Source organism: Lissotriton helveticus, chromosome 2_1 (genome assembly GCF_964261635.1).
Source record: "Lissotriton helveticus chromosome 2_1, aLisHel1.1, whole genome shotgun sequence".
Taxonomy (NCBI): domain Eukaryota; kingdom Metazoa; phylum Chordata; class Amphibia; order Caudata; family Salamandridae; genus Lissotriton; species Lissotriton helveticus.
The window spans coordinates 1,384,461,840-1,384,482,285 of NC_136059.1; the positions used below are offsets into that span (position 1 = coordinate 1,384,461,840).

The 20,446-nt window shown below is 52.6% G+C and overlaps 1 protein-coding gene across 2 annotated transcripts in view; it reads left to right on the forward strand.

The window, feature by feature from the left end:
- The window catches only part of TDRD7 (tudor domain containing 7), a 1,293,444-nt gene that overhangs the window by 1,172,334 nt on the left and 100,664 nt on the right, over positions 1-20,446 (forward strand). For both annotated transcript variants that reach the window (XM_078676318.1, XM_078676319.1), the window contains exon 15: positions 17,304-17,806. In XM_078676318.1, the coding sequence (XP_078532444.1) occupies positions 17,304-17,806 (503 nt within the window). The remainder of the gene's footprint in view (positions 1-17,303; positions 17,807-20,446) is intronic.

Here is a 20,446-nt window from a genome sequence, read left to right on the forward strand (position 1 = left end):
CCTTTCAGCCGTCGGGCCCTGCCGGCCTGCCTTTGGGCCCTGCAGGCCCATCTGGGGGTCCTCGCCCTTTACTGTCGGCTCCGGCATCGCTGTCTGCTTTGGCCCCGGCGCCGCAGGGCTCCCAAGGATCCAGACCTGGTTGACCTTGTGACACCTCCACCGACGTCGACCTCACGGGCACCACCTCCGGCCTCACCCATGGCACCGGACGACGTCGGCCCCGGTCTCAGCCCCAACGTGGACACGGAGCTGGTATGGCGTCGCTTGGCGCCGATGGGTGTTTTCTATCCCTATGTCCAACCTCCTTATTTTAGGCCTGTTCATCAGCCTTCGGAGGACTAGGAGTAGTCTGAGGACCCTCTCGCAGCTCAGTGCAAGTATGACCCGGACTGGGCAGAGGAGCTGAGGGATGCCAGTGGTCTTGACATCTCTCCTGACCTTGGCATGCTAACTCCACCTACCGTGGCTACTGAAGAGGGTTCTAGTTATGCAGTGGTGTTACGTAGGGCGGCCGAGGCTCTACACCTCCACACCCTACAGCGGCCGTCAGGACTAAACTGACAGAAGTGCTTCAGCTGGTGGCTACCTCTGCGGAGACACTGCTGCCCTTTAATGAGGCACTTTCTGGCGTTCTTTTGGGCACCTGGTCGATGCCCAACACAGGTACTCCTGTGGATAGGAACTTGGCCCGACGCCATCGCCCGGCCCTGGGCGACCCCCTTTTCCTCTCCCAAAACCCCACCCCTGAGAGCTTGGTTGTCCAAGCCTCCACGTCCCAAAGCGCCTTCCCTACCGCACCCCCGGATAGGGAATTTAAGGGACTGGAAAAATTTGGGAAGATTTTTTCTTCCACCAGTGCATGGCTGCGATCTGTGAACACTGCATGCCTCTTGGGCCGTTATTCCCACTCTGTGTGGGATACAGTGGCAAAAGTGCTGCCTCAATGTCCGGAGTAGGCCCGGACAGTGCTCTCTCAGGCTATTGCGGAAGGGAGAGATGCACCCAGGTTCACAATTGGATGTGGCCTTGACACCGCCGACTCACTGGGCAGAGCGATTTCCACGACAGTGGCGCTCCGTCGCCACGCCTGGCTGATGACTACTGGCTTCTCGGGGGATGTCTAGAACACTCTCATGGACATGCCCTATGATGGCATTCGCCTTTTTGTCAACAAGGCGGACAGTGCGTTGGAGCGTTTTAAGGAATCACGGGCTACAGCCAAGTCCTTGGGTCTTTCGGCCACTCGACCCCTTCTGCTCCTTTCGTGGCCACGGAAGGGGCGCCTCACCACGTTCGCTTCAGAGCCACAGGCCTGCACAGCAACAGTCCCAGCGCGGACGTGGGACCTGCCAAAGTGGATCAGGGGGCCAGCAGGCGGTTCAGTCCACCTCCACCCTGGCCACCACTGCCTCCAAACCTTCCTAGTCCGATTTTTCAGGCCCATCAAATGCCAGTGGGCGGCAGGATTCTCCATCACCTCCCCCACTGGCGCACCATTACATCAGGTGGGTTTTACAAATAGTCCAAAGGGGCTACTCCCTCCCCTTCGAGACTACCCCTCCAGCCATGCCACCCCAGTATTTCCGCATGTCGGGGAATCACTTGGCACTTCTTCAACAGGAAGTTGTGGTCCTCTGGGCCAAGGGGACCATCGAGCGCGTTCCTGCGCCAGAAGTAAGTTGTGGTTGTTATTTCCACTACTTTCTGATGCCCCAGAAGGACAAGGGCCTGCATCCTATCTTAGACCTCTGGAACGTCGGTCGCTTCCTCCGGAAGGAGAAGCTCAAGATGCTCACACTTGCTCGGGTCTTGTCTGCCCTTGACCCTGGAGACTGGATGGTAGCGTTTGATCTGCAGAACGCATATTTCCATATTCCTGTCCTGCCGGCCCACCGGTGTTGCCTGCGGTTTATGGTAGGCCACGAGCACTTTCAGTTTACTGTGTTCCTCTTTGGCCTTATCAGCGCCCCTCTGGTGTTCACGAAAGTGATGACGAGGGTCACAGCTCATCTGCACAGATCAGAGTTTCCGGTCTTCCCCTATCTCAACGACTGGCTGGTGAAGGCGGGATCTCCCCAGGCAGTCGTCTCCCACCTGCAGACTACGGCAGACCTCCTGTACTTGCTGGCGTTCTCCATCAATGTGTCGAAGTCGCACCTGATTCCCTCTGAGGTTCCTATTCATTGGAGCTGTTCTGGATACGACGCTCTTTCAGGTCTAGCCTCCCAAACGAAGAGTCCAGGAAATTCAGGCTCTGATTCCGATCTTTCGGCCTCTATCCTGGGTTTCAGTCAGGATTACCCTGAGGCTGCTAGGCCTCAATGTCTCCTGCATCCTGCTGGTCGATCAAGCCAGATGGCATATGCGGGCTCTGCAGTGGGACTTGACGTTCCAGTGGGCGCAGCATATGGGGAACCTGTCCGAGTCTGTCCAGATCTCGGAGGGCACTGCAAGACAGTTGCAGTGGTGGCTCACAAACCGGCATTGGTTCAGTGGCAGAACCCTCTCCCTTCCCCAACCGGAGCACACTGTGGTGACGGATGCGTCCCTCTTGGGATGGGGTGGCCACATGGGAGAGGCGGAGATCAGACGTCTCTGGTCTCCGGCGGAGTCCCGTCTCCATGTCCACCTTCTGGAGCTTCACGCGATTCGACTTGCACTGAAGGCATTCCTTCCCTCTGTCCGGGGGAGTGTAGTGCAGGTGTTCATGGACAACACTACTGCATGTGGTACTGCAACAAACATGGCGGGTGGGGCTGTGGACCCTATGTCAGGAGGCTCTGTGCCTCTGGACATGGCTGGAACATCAGGGCATTTTGTTCGCTGGTGGGTCAACACCTGGCAGGTACACTGAACGCCAGGGCTGAAGAACTCAGCCGCAGCTGCATGTTGGATCACGAATGACGTCTTCACTCGGACGTGCCGCAAGGTCTCTTTCAACAGTGGGGAGAGCCTTGGTTAGAACTATTCGCCACCAAAGAGAACGTGCAATGTCAGCAGTTCTGCGCTTTGGTTTCCAAGCGGCACTCGCTCGGCAACGCTTTTCAACGCGAGTGGAGTTGCTGTCTGTTGTATGCCTTTCCGCCTATGCCACTTCTGCCCAGAGGGCTGAAGAAGGTCAGCAGCGACCGGGCCCAAGTCATGCTTGTGGCTTCGGACTGGGCTTGAAGAGTATGGTATCCCGAGGTACTCAGTATGACCATCGATCCCCCGGTCCGACTGCCTCTTTGGGAGGATCTTCTGTTGCAGCAGCAGGGAACAGTCTTCCACCCAAACCTGTCCAGTCTCCACCTCCTTGCGTGGAGATTGAGCGGCGGCAGTTGATTCCTTTTGACTTGCCTCCTGAAGTGTGTAATGTAATTCTGCGGCCAGGCAGCCCTCCACTAAGTTGGTATAAGCCTGCAGGTGGAAAAAATTTGTGGCATCGTATACACAGCAAAGACTGTAGATCCCCTTTCTGCCCCTCTTTCAGAAGTCCTTTTGTTCCAAGGCATTACTCACCTTTTCGCTCCTATTCCTTTTGTGATGCCACAGTGGGACTTAAATCTGATTCTTACATCCTTAATGTGCGCTCCCTTTGAGCCTCTTCATAATTGTCCTCTATGTCGCTGAACTCTAAAGACTGCTTTCCTGGTTGCCATCACCTCCGCTAGGCGAGTGAGTGAGCCCCGGGCTCTTTCTTGTAAACTTCTTTTTCTGTCTGTCCATCCGGACAAGGTTGTGCTCAGAACCCGTCCATCCTTTCTACTAAAAGTTCTCACTGCTTTTCACATTGGGCACACCATCACTTTGCCTACCTTCATTCCGCCTCCGCATCCTTCAAGAGAGGCTCCACCGTCTGGACCCAAAACGTGCGCTTTCCTTTTACCTGAATCGCTCACAACAGTTCCAGGTGGATGACCAGCTCTTTGTTGGCTACGTTGGTGCCAAGAAAGGTCAGGCCGTACACAAGCAGACTATCTTCCGATGTGTCGTCATGTGTATTAAAGTCTGTTACTCTTTAGCTAAAAAGGAGCCTCCGTTGGGGCTGCGCGCCCATTCCACCAGTTTCACGGCTGCCACTATGGCGTTGGGACGTGGTGTCCCCTTACAAGACATCTGTCAGGCAGCTACGTGGGCCTCGCTGCACACTTTGACTAAGCATTACTGCCTGGACAGCCAAATCCGGAGAGACGGCTTCTTTGGCCGTTCTGTTCTCCGAGACTTCCTGGTGTGATCTTGGTTTGCAGACCCACCACCGGGGAGGGTATTGCTGGGGTTTCTATTCTAAGGTAAGGAATCTATCACTATGTGTTTCTTTCAGATGAACAAGTTACTTACCTTCGGTAACGATATATCTGAAAGAAGCATTAGTAGAGAGATTCCTTACTGCCCCACCCATCCTCCCCGTTCTGCGAACTGATTTCTGGTGTTAAGGTCATCTCTTTCGGGGCCCTAGTTTCAAGGCACCAGTGGTCAGTATCTTGCATGGCTCTGCTGCGGAAAGTCGTGTACAGAACTGATTTCAGCGCGCGAGGGCGGCATCTAAGTAGCTGCCACAACGTCATCTCGGCGACCACGACACCAACGACTGACGCGGAGCCGCACAACGCCACCTTCCGATGCGCAGGGGTATCTGAAAGAGACACGTTAGTGATAGATTACTTACCTTAGAATATACCCAGGCGTCAGACTGGATCCGGAAAATTCTGCGTAGCAATACCACTGCGCGCTGGCAGGCGTCGCTCGCGGCTCCACGTCCGTCGTTAGCGCCGGAATGACGTCGTCGGAGTACTTAGACGCCGCCCATGCGCGCTGACGTCCGTTCTTCTTTTTTCCGCGCCAGCTAGCGCAGATCCAGAGAAGCTCTACCCCTTAGTCTTTTTTGACTAAACTTTTTGATCTTTTTGATCATTTCTCTACTCGAGTCTTCGATTCCGACGGTGCCGGTAGGGATGCCCGGGTTCAAACCCTGTTCGAAGTGCGACCGACTGATGTCGGTTACCGACCGCCATCGCCGGTACCTGAAGTGTTTAGGCCTCGACCACGACGACCGTACCTGCTCCGACTGCCGGGCCCTGACGTCGAAAGCTAGGCGGGAGCGGTCCCGTAAGCGGCTCGAGCTCCGGCAGTCGGCCCCGCTCCGCTCAAGGTCCCGGTCCCACGGGAGGTCGAGGGACCGATCGCGGGGTCGGAGTCCTCGCAGCTCCGGGAGTGGACATCGGTCATCGGGATCCAAGTCCTCAGGTAAGAGGCATGAGAGGTCGGAGAGGCGTCATCATTCCTCCGACCCACCCCGACGCTCGTGTGATGCGGCCGGGGGTTCGGGTGACACCACCCACGCGGCTCCGATTGAGTCGCAGGCGTCGCCATCTGCCCCACACCTTCGGGTCCCTGGGCATGGCGCGACGCCGGAAATCGAGCGGTACCTCATGGCCATGAGGTCCCTCCCTCCTTAGCCGGGTCCCGTGGCGCCTTTGGGCCCAGCAGCCCCGGCTGGAGTCCCTAGCGGATCAGGTACTTCGGCCCCGACGCCGTCGGGTGCTTCGTCCGCCGGCGACTTCGGTCCCGGCGCCGCAGGACCTCACCGGATCCGCTTCCGGATCCGGGTCGTCGCCGGTCGACCTCACCGGCGCCGGCCCCACGGGTGTCGGCCCCGGCCCCGCGGGTGTCGGCCCCAGCACCCCTTGTGGACGCCGTCCCCAATGTTCCCTTCGGTCCGACTCTGGCGCCGCTTCCGACGGCCTTTGGAGATTTTTATTTCCATGAGGAGGCCCAGTCTGTTGACCATGTTCTACAGGTGATGGGTGACGAGGGTGATTGGGAGGGGTCTGCGGACCCTCTGGCAGAGGAGTGTCAGTCTCAAGAGGACTGGACATATGAGCTTGGGGAGGCCAATGGTATTGACACTTCGCCAGACACTGGATTTGTCTCCCCTCCAACCATGGCTACGGAGGAGGGGGCTGCTTACAGTGTAGTGTTGACGAGGGCAGCCAAAGCCTTAAATCTTGAGCTCCCCGTCGTGGCCGTGAGGACTAACTTCCTCACTGAGGTCCTTAAACCGCAGGCAAGCTCCAGTGAGCCTCTGCTGCCGTTTAATGAGGCCTTGTGTGATGTTCTTGTGGGCACTTGGTCCAAGCCCGCCTCAGGTCCGCCTGTGGATAGGAACGTGGCCAGACGCTACCGCCCGGCTCCGGTGACCCTTGCCTTTTGTCCACCCATCCCACCCTGAGAGCCTGGTCATCCAGGCCTCTACTTCCCAGACTGCATTCCCGACGGCCCCGCCCGATCGGGAATCCAAGAGGTACGAGCAGTTCGGGAAGAAGGTATTCTCGTCCCCGAGTTTGGGACTGAGGTCTGTCAATACCGCATGCCTCTTGGGCCGCTACACCCACACCCTGTGGGACACGGTCGCGGACTTGCTGCCACAATGCCCGGAGGAGGTCCGGGCTCAACTCCCCCAAGCTCTTGCAGAGGGTCGAGATGCAGCGCGATATTCCATCCGGCGTGGGCTAGATACCACGGACTCACTTGGTAGGGCGATGGCAACGACGGTGGCGGTTCGATGCCACGCCTGGTTGAGGACCGCCAACTTTTCGGCCGATGTCCAGTCCACTCTTCTGGACATGCCGTTCGATGGCCGTCGCCTCTTTGGCGACAAGGCTGACCATGCGCTTGAGCGTTTTAAGGACTCCAGGGCTACGGCCAGGTCCTTGGGCCTCTCGGCCCCATGCCAGCAATCGGGTGCCTTTCGCTCCTTTCGTGGCCACGGAAGGGGCGCCCCCACACGAGCTGCCAGCCACGCACTGCAGAATGTTCCAACAGTGCGGTGGCGGCCTTGGGAACCGCCGTAACGGCGGTCGGGGACAATGGCGAGCCCAGTCCACACCTCCCTCCGCAGCACCTGCCTCAAAACCTTCCTAGTCCGTGTTTTCAGGCCCATGTGACGCCAGTGGGTGGCAGGGTCCGCCATCACCTCTTCCACTGGCGCAATGTCACGTCGGACGGGTGGGTGCTGCAAATCGTCCGAAGGGGCTACTCCCTCCCCTTCGAGGCGTCCCCTCCAGCAATGCCACCGAGTATCGAGGGATCATTTGCGACTTCTGCAGGAGGAAGTTACGGCACTCTTGGCCAAGGGGGCCATCGAGCGCTTTCCTGGGCCAGAAGTAGGGTGTGGTTGTTCCTCCCACTACTTTCTGGTACCCAAGAAGGGCAAAGGAGGCCTACGCCCTACCTTGGACCTACGGAACGTCAATGGCTTCCTCTGGAAGGAGAAGTTCAAAATGCTGACACTAGCTCAGGTCCTAGCTGCCCTGGACCCAGAAGACTGGATGGTAGCGTTGGACTTGCAGGACGCTTATTTCCAAATTCCTGTCCTGCCGGCCCACCGGCGCTACCTGCGATTCACGGTTGGCCACGAGCACTTTCAGTTTACTGTGCTCCCCTTCGGCCTTACCAGCGCCCCACGGGTGTTCACAAAGGTGATGGCGGTGGTCGCAGCTCATCTGCGCAGGTTAGGGGTTTCAGGCTTCCCCTACCTCGACGACTGGTTGTTGAAGGCGGGCTCACCCCAGACAGTAGTCAGCCACCTCCAGACGACGGCAGACCTCCTACATCAGCTGGGGTTCTCCATCAATGTGCCAAAGTCACACCTGTGCCCCTCTCAGAAGCTCCTCTTCATCGGAGCGGTTCTCGACTCGGCGCGGTTTCGGGTTTATCCACCCGAACAGCAGGTCCGGGATATTCAGGCTCTGATTCCCATCTTTCAGCCGTTATCCCGGGTCTCGGTCAGGTTGACGCTGCGGCTTCTGGGGCCGATGGCCTCCTGTATCCTTCTGGTGCATCACGCTCGGTGGCGGATGCGGGCTCTGCAGTGGGACTTGAAGTTTCAGTGGGCCCAGCATCAGGGCAACCTTTCCGACCATGTCCTGATCTCGGAGGGCACTGCGAGACAGCTGCAGTGGTGGCTCACGGACCGCGATTGGGTCAGCGGCAGATCCCTCTCCCTTCCCCAAACGGAGCACGTAGTTGTGACGGACGCGTCCCTCCAGGGCTGGGGGGGCCACATGGGAAAGGCGGAGATCAGAGGACTCTTGTCTCCGGCGGAGTCCCAGCTCCATATCAACCTTTTGGAGCTGCGGGCGATTCGTCTAGCACTGAAGGCATTCCTCCCCTCTGTCCGGGGGAGTGTAGTGCAGGTGTTCACGAACAACACCACCGCCATGTGGTACTGCAACAAACAGGGTGGGGTGGGGTCGTGGACCCTTTGCCAGGAGGCGCTGCGCCTCTGGCAGTGGCTGGAACAGCAGGGCGTGACCCTGGTGGTTCAACACCTGACAGGTTCTCTGAACGCCAGGGCGGACGAACTCAGCCGTCTGTGCATGATGGATCACGAATGGCGTCTGAACTCGGACGTGGCGCAAGGCCTCTTTCAGCCATGGGGAGAGCCTTGGTTAGATCTATTCGCCACCGAAGAGAACACGCAATGTCATCAGTTCTGCGCGTTGGAATTTCCAAGGCGGCACTCTCTCGGCTACGCTTTTCGTCGCGTGTGGAGTTGCGGTCTGTTGTACGCCTTTCCGCCTATACCACTTCTGCCCAGAGTGCTGAAGAAGATCAAGCGCGACCGGGCACAAGTCATCCTTGTGGCTCCGGACTGGGCACGAAGGTACTGGTATCCAGAGCTACTCAGTATGTCAGTCGATCCCCCGGTTCGTCCTCCTCTTCAGGAGGACCTTCTGTCGCAGCAGCAGGGGACGGTCCTCCACCCGAACCTGTCCAGTCTCCACCTCCATGCTTGGAGATTGAGCGGCGACAGTTGAGGCCATTTGACTTGCCTCCTGAAGTCTGTAATGTCATTCTGGCAGCCAGGCGTCCCTCCACAAAGTCGGTATACGCCTGCAGGTGGAACAGATTTGTGGCATGGTGCACAGCAAAGGTTGTGGATCCTCTTGCTACCCCTCTTTCTGAGGTTCTTCTCTTCCTTCTTTCTCTTGCCCAGCAGGGCTCTGCTCTGGACACTATCAAGGGCTACCTTTCTGCCCTTTCAGCCTTTCTAAGGCTGCCTGATCAACCTTCTTTGTTCAAGTCCCCTATTGTAAATTGATTTCTGAAGGGCATCACACACACATTCCCTCCTGTTCCGTTTGTGATGCCTCAGTGGGACTTGAACCTTGTTCTTACGTTTCTGATGTGCGCTCCCTTTGAGCCACTTCACAACTGTCCTCTCCGTCTTCTTACTGTTGGATTGCGGGCTCATTCCACCCGGGCCACGGCTACTACAACTGCCCTGTGCCGGGGAGTGCCCTTGCAGGACATTTGCCAGGCAGCTACGTGGACCTCGCTGCACACCTTTGCAAGACACTACTGCCTGGACAGTCAAGTCCGGAGGGATGGCTTCTTTGGCCGTTCCGTCCTCCAGGACTTTCTGGTGTGATTATTGGTTCGCAAACCCACCACCGGGGTTGGTATTGCTGGGGTATCTATTCTAAGGTAAGGAATCTATCACTAACGTGTCTCTTTCAGATGCACAAGTTACTACTTGTGTAACGATATATCTGTAAGAGACATTAGTTAGTGATAGATTCCTTACCGACCCACCCATCCTCCCCGTTCTGCGAACCGATATCTAAGGTTAAGGTCATTCCCTTTCAGGGCCCTACTTTCATGGCACCAGTGTTGGTTCTATCATGGCTCTGCGTATCTGGCGCGGAAAAGCTGTGTATCAGAACTGACGTCAGCGCGCATGGGCGGCGTCTAAGTACTCTGACGACGTCATTCTGGCGCTAACGACGCCGACGGCGGACGCGGAGCCGCGGACTACGCCTGCCGGCGCGCAGGGTTATTGCTACGCAGAATTTTCCGGATGCAGTCTGACGCCTGGGGATATTCTAAGGTAAGGAATTTATCACTAACTAATGTCTCTTACAGATATATCGTTACACAAGTAGTAACTTGTGCTTTGCTGACGAAAACTTTCCGGATCCAATCTGATGCCTGGGGGTAATTCTAAGGTAAGGAATCTATCGCTACTAATGTTTCTTACAGATATATAGTTACCAAAGGTAAGTAACCTTTTCTATGATTCCAATGTTTCAGCCTCTATCCTGGATTTCGGTGAGACTGACTCTGAGGCTGTTGGGCCTCATGGCCTCCTGCATCCTGTTGGTAAAGCATGCCAAGTGGCATATGCGGCCTCTGCAGTGGGACTTGAAATTCCAGTGGCGCAGCATTGGGGAAATTTCACCTACGTGGTCCAAGTCTCGGAAGGAACAACGAGAGATCTGTGGTGATTGGGTCATCGGCAGACCTGTCTCCCTTGTTATACCAGATCTCAGAGTCGTGACAGATGCGTCACTTCTAGGATCGGGCAGCCATCTGGGAGAGGTGGAGATCAGGGGACACTTGTCTCTGGTGTAGTCAGGGCTTCAAATCAATTTGTTGGAGCTTCGAGCGATTCGGTTGGCATTGAAGGCATTTTTTCCCTCTGTCAAGGGGAAGTTTGTGCAGGTGTTCACGGACAACACTACCACCATGTGGTACTGCAACAAGCAGGGCAGGGTGGTGTTGTGGACCCTGCGTCTGTGGACATGGCTGGAACAGCAGGGCATAACCCTGGTCGTTCAACACCTGACAGGTTCTCTGAACGACAGGCAGACAAACTCAGCCATGAATGCCTAGTGGTTCACAGATGGCATCTCCAGTTGGGGATGGCACAAGGTATCTTTAAGCACTGGGGAGATCCTTGGTGAGATCTGTTCACCTCTGAAGAGAACACGCAGTGTCAGTAATACTGTGCGCCGGAGTTTCCAAGCCGGCTGTCGCTCTGCTCAGCTTTTCGTTACGAGTGGAGCGCAGGCCTGCTGTACGTCTTTACACCCATACCACTCCTGCCCAGGGTTCTGAGGAAGATCATGAACTGGGCCCAAGTCATTCTTGTTGCTCGGGACTGGGCGTGCAGAGTCTGATATCCAGAGATTCTGAAAATGAGTATTGATCCTCCGATCCGGCTGCCCCCTCAGGTCAATCTTCTGTCACAGCAGCAGGGGAGGGTCCTTCACCCGAACCTGTCAACTCTGCCTCTGTGCGTGGAGATTGAGCAGCAGCAGTTGATTGCTTTTGACCTTCTTCCTGAACCTGAAGTATGCAGTGTTATTTTGGCAGCCAAGCGGTCCTCCACTAGCATTGGCAGAAGTTTGTATTACACTGTAAAGAAAGGTCTATTGACCCTCTTTCTGCTTCTCTTTCCACTGTTCTTCTGTTCATTCTAACCCTTGCCCAGCACAGCTCTGCGTTGGGTACTCTTAAGGGTTATCTTTCTGCTCTATCTGCTTTTTTGCAGCTGCCAGACCAACCCTCTCTCTTAAGGTCTCCAATTGTAAATAGTTTTTTGAAGGTGCGGGTTGGCTCACATGTTTCTGCCCACACCCTTTGTTATGCCGCGGTGGACCCTAAATTTGGTCCTCACTTTTCTTGTGTGCACCCTTCGAGCCTTTACAGAACTGTCCCCTCTGGCTGCTTACCATCAAGACAGCCTTTCTAGTTGCAATAACATCTGCCCAGAGGGTAAGTGAGTTGGAGGCGCTGTCTTGTACACCTCCCTACATGATGACTTTTCCAGATAAAGTGGTGCTTCTCACCCATGCTTCATTCTTGCCGAAGGTGCTGACCCCTTTCCATCTGGGTCAGTCTATCGCGCTGCCCACCTGCTTTGCTCCCCCGCATCCCTCTAAGAAAGAGGAGCGTCTCCACCGTCTGAACTTAAAAAGAACATTGTCGTTCTACCTTGACCGCACAAGAGTCCCGGTTGGACGACCAGCTCTTTGTGGGTTCATGGGAGCTAAGAAGGATCGGGCGGTGCAGAAAAGGACCATCTCTCGCTGGGTAGTTCTCTACATTTAGATCTGCTATGCTGTGCCTTGGCTAAGAAGCTGCGCCTTGAGGGATTAAGGGCCCATTTCATCAGGGGAAAGGCTGCGACTACGGCCTTGGCTCAGGTGTCCAACTTCTGGACATCGGTCAGGCAGCAATGTGGGCATCTTTGTACACATTTGCCAGACACTACTGCGTGGACAGTCTGGGGCATTTTGCTTGTTTGGTCCTGAAATACTTCCTAGTGTGAGGAATTGGTCTGCAACACACAGCGGGGAGAGTATGGCTTGGGTATAAAATTCAAAGGTAAGGAATCTGCAGCTAGATGTCTCTATCAGATGAACAAGTTACTTATCTTCGGTAACGCATGATCTGGTAGAGACTCTATATAGATGCAGATTTCTTACAGGCCATCCCATGGCTCCCCACTTTGCAGATTGATTTTGTAAGGGCTAGTGTTACTCCCTTTTACAGGGCACTAGTTTGCACATGTTTACGTCAGTTACTTCCTGGCTCTGCGCTCTGGCGTAAATAACAATATGTACTGACGTCCGTGCACCTGGGTGGCGCCTATATAGGTGACCGCGATGTAATAACCGACGCTAACGGTGCCTACGATGTCACACGGAGCTTAATGGAGGGTGCGCACCAGGGGTATTGCTCGACCAAATGTTTCCTGATCCAGTCTTACGCCTGGGAAATTCAAAGGTAAATAATTTGCAGCCAGATAGTCTAGATAATGTGTTCACCGAAGGTAAGTAACTTGTTTGTTAGGCTGTATATTGACTTTAAGTGACTATTCAAGGCCTGCCTAAGGAAAGGGGACCATCGGCACTTAAGAAGACGTATTGGAAAAGTGCTCCAGGGTCCCCCGCAGGCAGGCAGAAATATTCTATACTTATGACATTCATGGAATTACCCCTACGAGAGAACTGGAGTTACAGGTCCGAAACTATACCTTTGCCTGCAATGTCAGCAGTTTCGTGCACTTGAGTTCCAAAGGCGGCACTCATTCGACAATGCTTTTCATCCCGAGGGGCGCTCAGGCCTCCTGTACGCCTTTCCACCAATACCACTCCTGTCCAGAGGGCTCAAGAAGAGCAGGAGTGACCGGGCCCACGATATTCTTGTGGCTCCGGACTGCACACGGAGAGTCTGTTATCCAGACCTTCTCTATCTGAGCATCGATATTCCGATCAGGCTGCCCCTTTGGGAGTATCTTCTGTCTGAGCAGCAGGGGAAGGTCCTCCACCCAAATCTGTCAACTCTAAAGCTTCTTGTGTGGAGATTGAGTGGCAGCAGTTGACAGCATTCAACCTTCCATCCGAAGTCTTGGCAGTTAGGCATCCCTCTACCAAGACTGTGTATGCCTGCTGGTGGCACAAATGTGTAAAATATTGTTCAGGAAGATCTATTGATCCTCTTTCTGCTTCCCTCTCGTGTCCTTCCCTGTATTCTGACCCTTGCCCGGCAGGGCTTTGCTCTGGTAACCTTCAAAGGTTATATTTCGGCCTGATCTGCCTTTTTGGGGCTTCCTAACCAAATCTCTTTATTTAAAGCCCCTATTGTAAATAGATTTCATAAGGGGCTTGTACGTATATTTCCACCTGCCCCTTTCATCATGCCTCAGTGAGACCTGAATTTGGTTTGCACCTTCCTGATGTGTGCTCCGTTCGAACCTCTGCACAACTGCAATCTCCGGCTGCTTACCATCAAAACAGCGTTTTTAGTGGCCATAACTTCTGCCAAAAGTGTGAGCGAATTGCAGGCTTTGTCCTCTAAGCCTCCTTACCTGACCATCTTCCCTGATAAGATGGTGCTTCGCCCTTGGTCCTCTTTCTTACCGAAAGTGGTAACATCATTCCACGTGGGGCAATCCGTCACTTAGCCCACTTCCTGCGCTCCTCTGCAATCCTCTGAAGAAAAGAAGCGACTCCACCATCTGGATCCAAAAAGAGCCTTGTCGTTCTACCTTGACTGCATAAAAGAGTTACGGGTGGACCACCAACTCTTTGTGGGGTATGTGAGAGTGAAGAAGGGTTGTGCGGTGTAGAAAAGGATGATCTCTTGTTGGGTCGTCCTTTGCATTAAAATCTATCATGCTCTGGCCAATAAAAGCCACCATGAGGATTAAGGGCTCATTCTACCAGAGCCTAAGCGGTTACCACAGCATTGCAACGTAAAGTTCCAATCCTTGACACGTCAGGCAGCAACCTGGGCATAACTGCACACATTCACCTAGCACTCCTGCCTGGACAGTCAGGTCAGCGGGTACAGCCTTTTTGGCCGCTCTGTCCTGTCGTACTTTCTGGTCTAAACTTGTCTACAGTCTCTCCTCTGGGAATGTTATTGCTTGGGTATCTTTTCTTAGGTACGGAATCGGCAGCTAGATGTCTCTATCAGATGACAAGTTACTTACCTTCAGTAATGCCATATCTGTTAGAGACAAAATATAGCCGCAGATTCCATACCGATCCTTCCTTTCTGCGGGCCGGTTTTTAGGGTCAGGGCTGCTCCCTCCCAGGGCCTTAGTTGTTCAAAACTCTGCAATGTCAGTGGATTTCATGGCTCTGTGTCCTGGTGTGGAAAGTCATGAAAGTAACTGATGCCAGCCTGCCAAGTTGGCGACTATATAGGTGATGCAGACATCATAGTGGCAGAGATGTCGACATCACACAGTGCCGACCAATGCCACCTACCGGTGCACAAGGGTTTTGCTGAAATACAAATCTTCTGGATCCAGTCTGATGCCTGGAAAATTGTCAGGGCAGGAGTGTGCGGCTAGATTATGTCTCTACCAGACAAGGCGTTACCAAAGGTAAGTAACTTGTAGTTCAGGGCAAGAATAAATCATAGGTATACTAAAACAATATATTGGAGCACTCAAACAATGTGCTTAAATAACACTGTTTGAGTACAAATGACAAGAAAATTCAGTCCGTAATTCCATGGTCATGTGATACATTTTCGTCATCTTAATTGTTCTTACATGCTTCCAGCCGAGTACATGATCATCAGCCGACACGTGTTTCGTCCCCAATGGGACTTTTTCAAGGTTCTTCTATGGCCTTTTTGACTGTTAGATTTGGCATCATCTGTCATCAGTATTTTCAAGCTCACAATGAACTGGTATAGCTATTCAGTCATGGGCGACTCCAGCGTAGAGAGAGACTTGATAATCCCTGTCCCATCCTTTGCAAAATGAAATGTTTCAAGATGTGGAAAATATATCACAATCACTTGTACTTGTGGGCAGACGTTTCTGGTTATTTGTCCTCAAACTGTGTTCTTAAAATAGATTGTCAGAATGCTCCAATATATTGTTTTTGGATATTGTGGTTGTTATTTTGGAGTAATGCAATCATTGCCCTTAAAGGGAGCAGGGGTGTGTACTGTGGCAGCATCAGTCTTTGAACAAGTATTCCTTCTGTAGACTTTCTACCCTTACTAGTTGAGTGCTGTTGTCACAGCTACCTATCTGCGTTTAATATAAATATTAGTGATGCAAGCAACAGTAGCTGTCCCAGGCTCTGCATTCTTCCACTTTCTCTGCAAAACCTATTTCATTCACCTTGAATACAACATCAACTTATTTTAAGAGGAAGGCCTCTCATTTCTCGACCAATTACTAAACAGTCAGAACAGATCACTTCGTCATTCAGCTCACGTCAGAAAGGGATTCGACCTACCCGTCCTGTCATCTCCTCCAGTCTGCCCTCCTTCCACCACAAGTTAATCTCTGGCAATTTTGGAGGCAGGAGTTCTTGCCCATTGAGCAAAGGGGCACAGATTTTTACTCCCTGCACTTCTTGGTCCCAATGAAGGACAAAGGCGTGAGGCTTAATATTGACCTTCACCTTTTGAATCTTTTTAATCAGCATGCCAATTTCAAAATCCTGCCCTTAAACCAGGGTCTACTGGACTGCGGCATGGGGGGAGGGGGGCTAATGTCTCTTGATCTCCTAGATGTCTAATTTAATCTGCTAATCCTACCCACTTGCAGCCGCTACCTATGGTTTACTTTGGTGTCTCAGAACTATCAGTTCTTCGATCTATTAGTTGTTTGAAGGGGTTGGTATGTTGAATTTTTCTTAGTCTCTTGCTTAAGGTGTGACCCATTTCAGATACCTTTTATGTCCTGTGACGTTGGTAGTGTGCATATGTTTTTCCCATCCTTTATGCCTTGCAGGTTAGTTTGCACACTTAAATGACACTGGTTACCTTTGAAAGATCTGTTCTTCTGTAAAAACTTTGAATGGGAGGATGTAGGGCATTTTAAATAGAACATGCAGATATATTTTCCCAAAACATGCTGCCCTGGTCACTAACATTAGCTGTGTGTTGTGGGTGAAAAACATATGTAATAGAAATTTAACAACACAATTCGGAATGAGATACTTTCTGTCTCTGCATACCAGCCAATCTCTCACAAGTGAGCCTTTGACTGCTCCTGTGATTGCCATTATTTCGATAGTTCACTTACTTTTCTTTTGCCCTGGCTGTGAACACTACAAGAAGAGGTACGTTTTTACCATTTTCTGGAATCCTTTGTTTAGGAGCTGTACCTCCACATGTTTTGTACTTCTGAATGTGTGACAATTTGTTGGTATGTTCCACATTAGCCCAATTTTGAAGAAAAACTTTGAGGGTTAAAAGTTGTTTTGAATAAAGTAATGTGTGTCACAGTATACTGCTTGAATAGGACCCTTAACAAAAATTCCATGCTCGATAACCGCAGCATTGATAGACTCAGACTATAATTGTAGCGAAACAGAGTACAACCTCATTGGGAAATTGAAACAAAATTTCCCATAGAGGTCATTCCTTGAGGAAATGTGGTCATGGAATAGTTGCTGCCTTTTGCCAATGTTTTCTGTCTGATGTGCCACTCATCACTTTGACCTCTCAGGAGGATTTATTCATATATCGAAGTAGAACAGATATGCCAAGTAGAAAAGGAAGAAGATGTTTTTATCAGTGCCTTGTGGAAATATCTGTGGACATGAGGGATTAGAATAAGACTTATGTAGTTTTTAACCAAAAAGTTGTCAAGTTATATGTTGACTGCAAAATTATGAAATTATGAACAGGTTTTCATTAAAGGGAAAGAGTAGGACACATTTCAGTGCTTCAGGGAGTACATCATAGGCATGACAAAAATTATCCTTAGCAAAGAGATTACTGTAGAGTGAGTTTAATCGGGATGATAGGGTGGTTAGTATTGATATGGCTGGCGGGTACAGTGCTTGGTGAATGAGGCTAAACTATGGGGTTATAATAGTGAATCATGTGCATGGGGGCATTGGGGGTAGCGTCAAGCTGTTAAAAATGTGCGTTTGATCTATCATAGAGCCTTCAAACGGATGTACTTACTTTCGAGTATCCCTGTGAATCATATGAAATGCTTTTGTAGTGCATTCTGTTTAAGCTTGTTTTATTTTCTCTCTGCAAAGGTTGTTAAAGTTGATGCTCTGGCAGGAGTAGCGCATGTGTATTTGTTCACACCAAAGGACCTACTTCACCCTGATTGCAGCATTAACCGCCAGATTACGAATGCCAATTTGTGGAAGCACCAGACTGATGTATTCTTAAGTGTTCATCAGACTGGGCCTGGCCATATTAAAGCTAAGGGTGATGCCAGTCATGGACCAACATTTGCAAATATGGGCCCTCGACAAGAGTTCACAAATATTAATAAGCAGCCTGTCTTAGACAACAGCTTTGTTCTGAATGCTTCAGATCTGCCACCCCTTTTACCTCTGCCCAAGCCTGGAGAACAGATGGATGTGTATGTTCCTGTGGCCTGCCACCCTGGTCATTTTGTCATTCAGCCTTGGCAAGAGATGCATAAACTGGAGGTTCTCATGGAAGACATGATTCTTCATTACAGAACAGCTGAAGAGCGCCCCATCCCTCTGGAAAAAAACAGACCATATGCTGCAAAAGTGGATAATAAGTAAGCTCTTACAATGCATATTTTTATTCTAGTGTAAATATTTGAATAATGGAGGGACAGACTGCTGGACTTATGCTCTTTTATTGTTGATTTTTTTAAATGTCCCAGCTTCAGTTTAGTTGTTTGTTGTCAAGGTCTTTTTTTCTAAAATTCACACTTATAACATCCTTTGAGTTGGCTTAAGATCAATACCTTGCTCATGTGTTTTTTTTTGTCTTTGTCAGCTGTCTGCTCTTAATGCTATGCCACCCGCTCCCCATGTTATTTATTTTGATTTATTTGAGGCCCTGGCTGCTGCAGAGTGCTTCAGGGCCACTCGCCTTCTTTTTTGAGCTTTGAACACAGTAATTTTTCTGTTTTTGAAAATTGTTATTTACTCTTCTAACATGACTGTCCACTATGTTAGAATAGTAACTAAAACAAATGATGGCCATCATGATGAATGTGCACTCGTATCTGAAAGAGACAGTTAGTGATAGATTCCTTACCTTAGAATATCCCCAGGCGTCTGACTGGATCCGAAAAGTTTTGCTTAGCAGTACCCCTGAGCGTCAGTAGTTGGCGTCCTGCGGCTCCGCGTCCGTCACTGGCATGGTAAGCGCCGAGCTGATGTCACGGAGTCTACTTAGGTGCCACCCATGCGCGCTGACGTCAGTTCTTTATTTTTCCGCACCAGCAAGCGCAGATCCGGATTGAGCACGTACCTTAGTCACTTTTTGACTACTATTTTGAGACTTTCGTCTACCCAGCCCTCCCCCCCTTTTTCTCCTGGTGCACGTAGAGATTCCCGGCTTTAAGTCTTGTGGGGCATGCCGCCGTAATATGTCAGTGGCGTACCTCCACGATGTTTACCTCTACTGCCTGTAGACCAGACACGACTCCCGGCCTGCCAGGACTGTCGAGCCATGGGCCCCAAGGCCTTGCAGGAGCGTCGCAGGAAATTGCTGGAGGTTCGGCATTCGTCACATCACCGCTCCGGGTCTAGGGGCCCTTCCCGGGACTGCTCGCGGGACCAGAGCTGTCGCTCCTCGGGCTCCAAAGCTGTCGCTCCTCGGGCTCCAAGTCTTCGCCTTTGGATTCCGGTAAGCGACACCATAAAAAGAAGTGGAAGAAGCGTGTTCGCTCTCCGACGACCCCCTGTCGCTCCTCGGAGGGGGACTAGGGGGGACAGGGGCTCCGCCCGTGCGGCCTACCCACCATACCCGGGTCCGTCGGCGACTCCCAAACAGGTGCAAGAGTTCCTTGCTGCCATGGACCTCCTTTTTAGGGCTCAGGCTCCCGCCGGCGCGCCTTCGACCCCACGGTCCCGTGTCCAGATCCTGTTGCCCGGCAGCTCCGCTACCGACTCCAGCCCCGGTGCCACAGGATCCTGCACCTTTGGCTCCCACCCTGGCGCCACGAGGTGCAGCGCTGCCCGCCCTGGCGCCGCCTTCTGCTCCACCCCCGGTGCAGCACTGGGTGCCAATCATCCCATTCTTGCCCCGGTTCCAGGACCATTTTTTTCTGACCTGGGATCCGCATTCGGAGGCGGCGCCGGCCCGGCCCCGGCGGTTCTCGGTGCTGTTCCTAACACCATTCGTCCCTTTACCGGCTCCGGCTCTGCCGCCGCGCCCGGCCCCCTCTACGCCAGAGGCGGACCAAGACTGGGAAGGGTCCGAAGAACCTCCTACCCGGCAATGTGACTCTGAGCAAGAGTGTGTGGACGACCTGGAGGACGCAGGTGACCTCGATGTCTCTTCTGACCCGGGGTTTGCCTCTCCTCCGCCTAAGAAGGAGTAGGGTGCTTCCTACACAGTGGTGCTCTGTTGGGCTGCTGAGGCCCTCAACCTCGATCTCCCCTCAGTGGCCCTCAAAACCAACCTCCTTACCGAGGTGCTCCAGACGGCGTCTACTTCGTCTGAGCCGTTGCTTCCTTTCAACAGTGCCCTTACAGAAGTCCTCTTGGGCCCCCTGTGGATAAAAACGTCGCCAGACACCACTGCCTGGCGCCTGGTGATCCTGCCTTTCTGACCACTCATCCTATGCCTGAGAGACTGGTCATTCAGGCCTCGACGTCGCAGAGTGCCTTTCCCACGGCTCTGCCGGATAAGGACTCTAAGAAACTGGAACTGTTTGGTAAGCGGTTGTTCTCTTCGGCCAGCTTAGGGCTGCGGTCGGTTAACACCGCCTGCTTGTTGGCCCGCTAATCCCACGCAGTGTGGGATACCGTTGCTCAGGTGTTGCCTCAGTGTCCTAAGAGGTCCAGGTTGTCCTTTCTCAGGCGATTGCTGAGAGTAAGGATGCGGCTAAGTTCGCCATTCGGTGTGGTTTGGACACCGCTGACTCTACAACTGTTGTGTTGCGGCGCCATACCTGGTTGGTTCAACTGGGTTCTCGCCCGAATGTCCAGAGCTCGCTCATGGACATGCCCTTTGATGGTACCCGCCTGTTTAGCGATAAGGCCAACAGTGCACTGGAGCGTTTTAAGGACTCGCGGGCCACGGCCAAGTCCTTGGGCCTTTCTGCAAAGACCCCGGCCACTCCTGGTTTCGTTCCTTTTGTGGCCATCGCAGAGGTACCTAGGCAAGCTCCTTTAACAAGCCTGTGCAGAACCAGCCTCAGCGCTGCCGTGGTCGCAGCTTCCGCAGGGGTGTTTCTGGG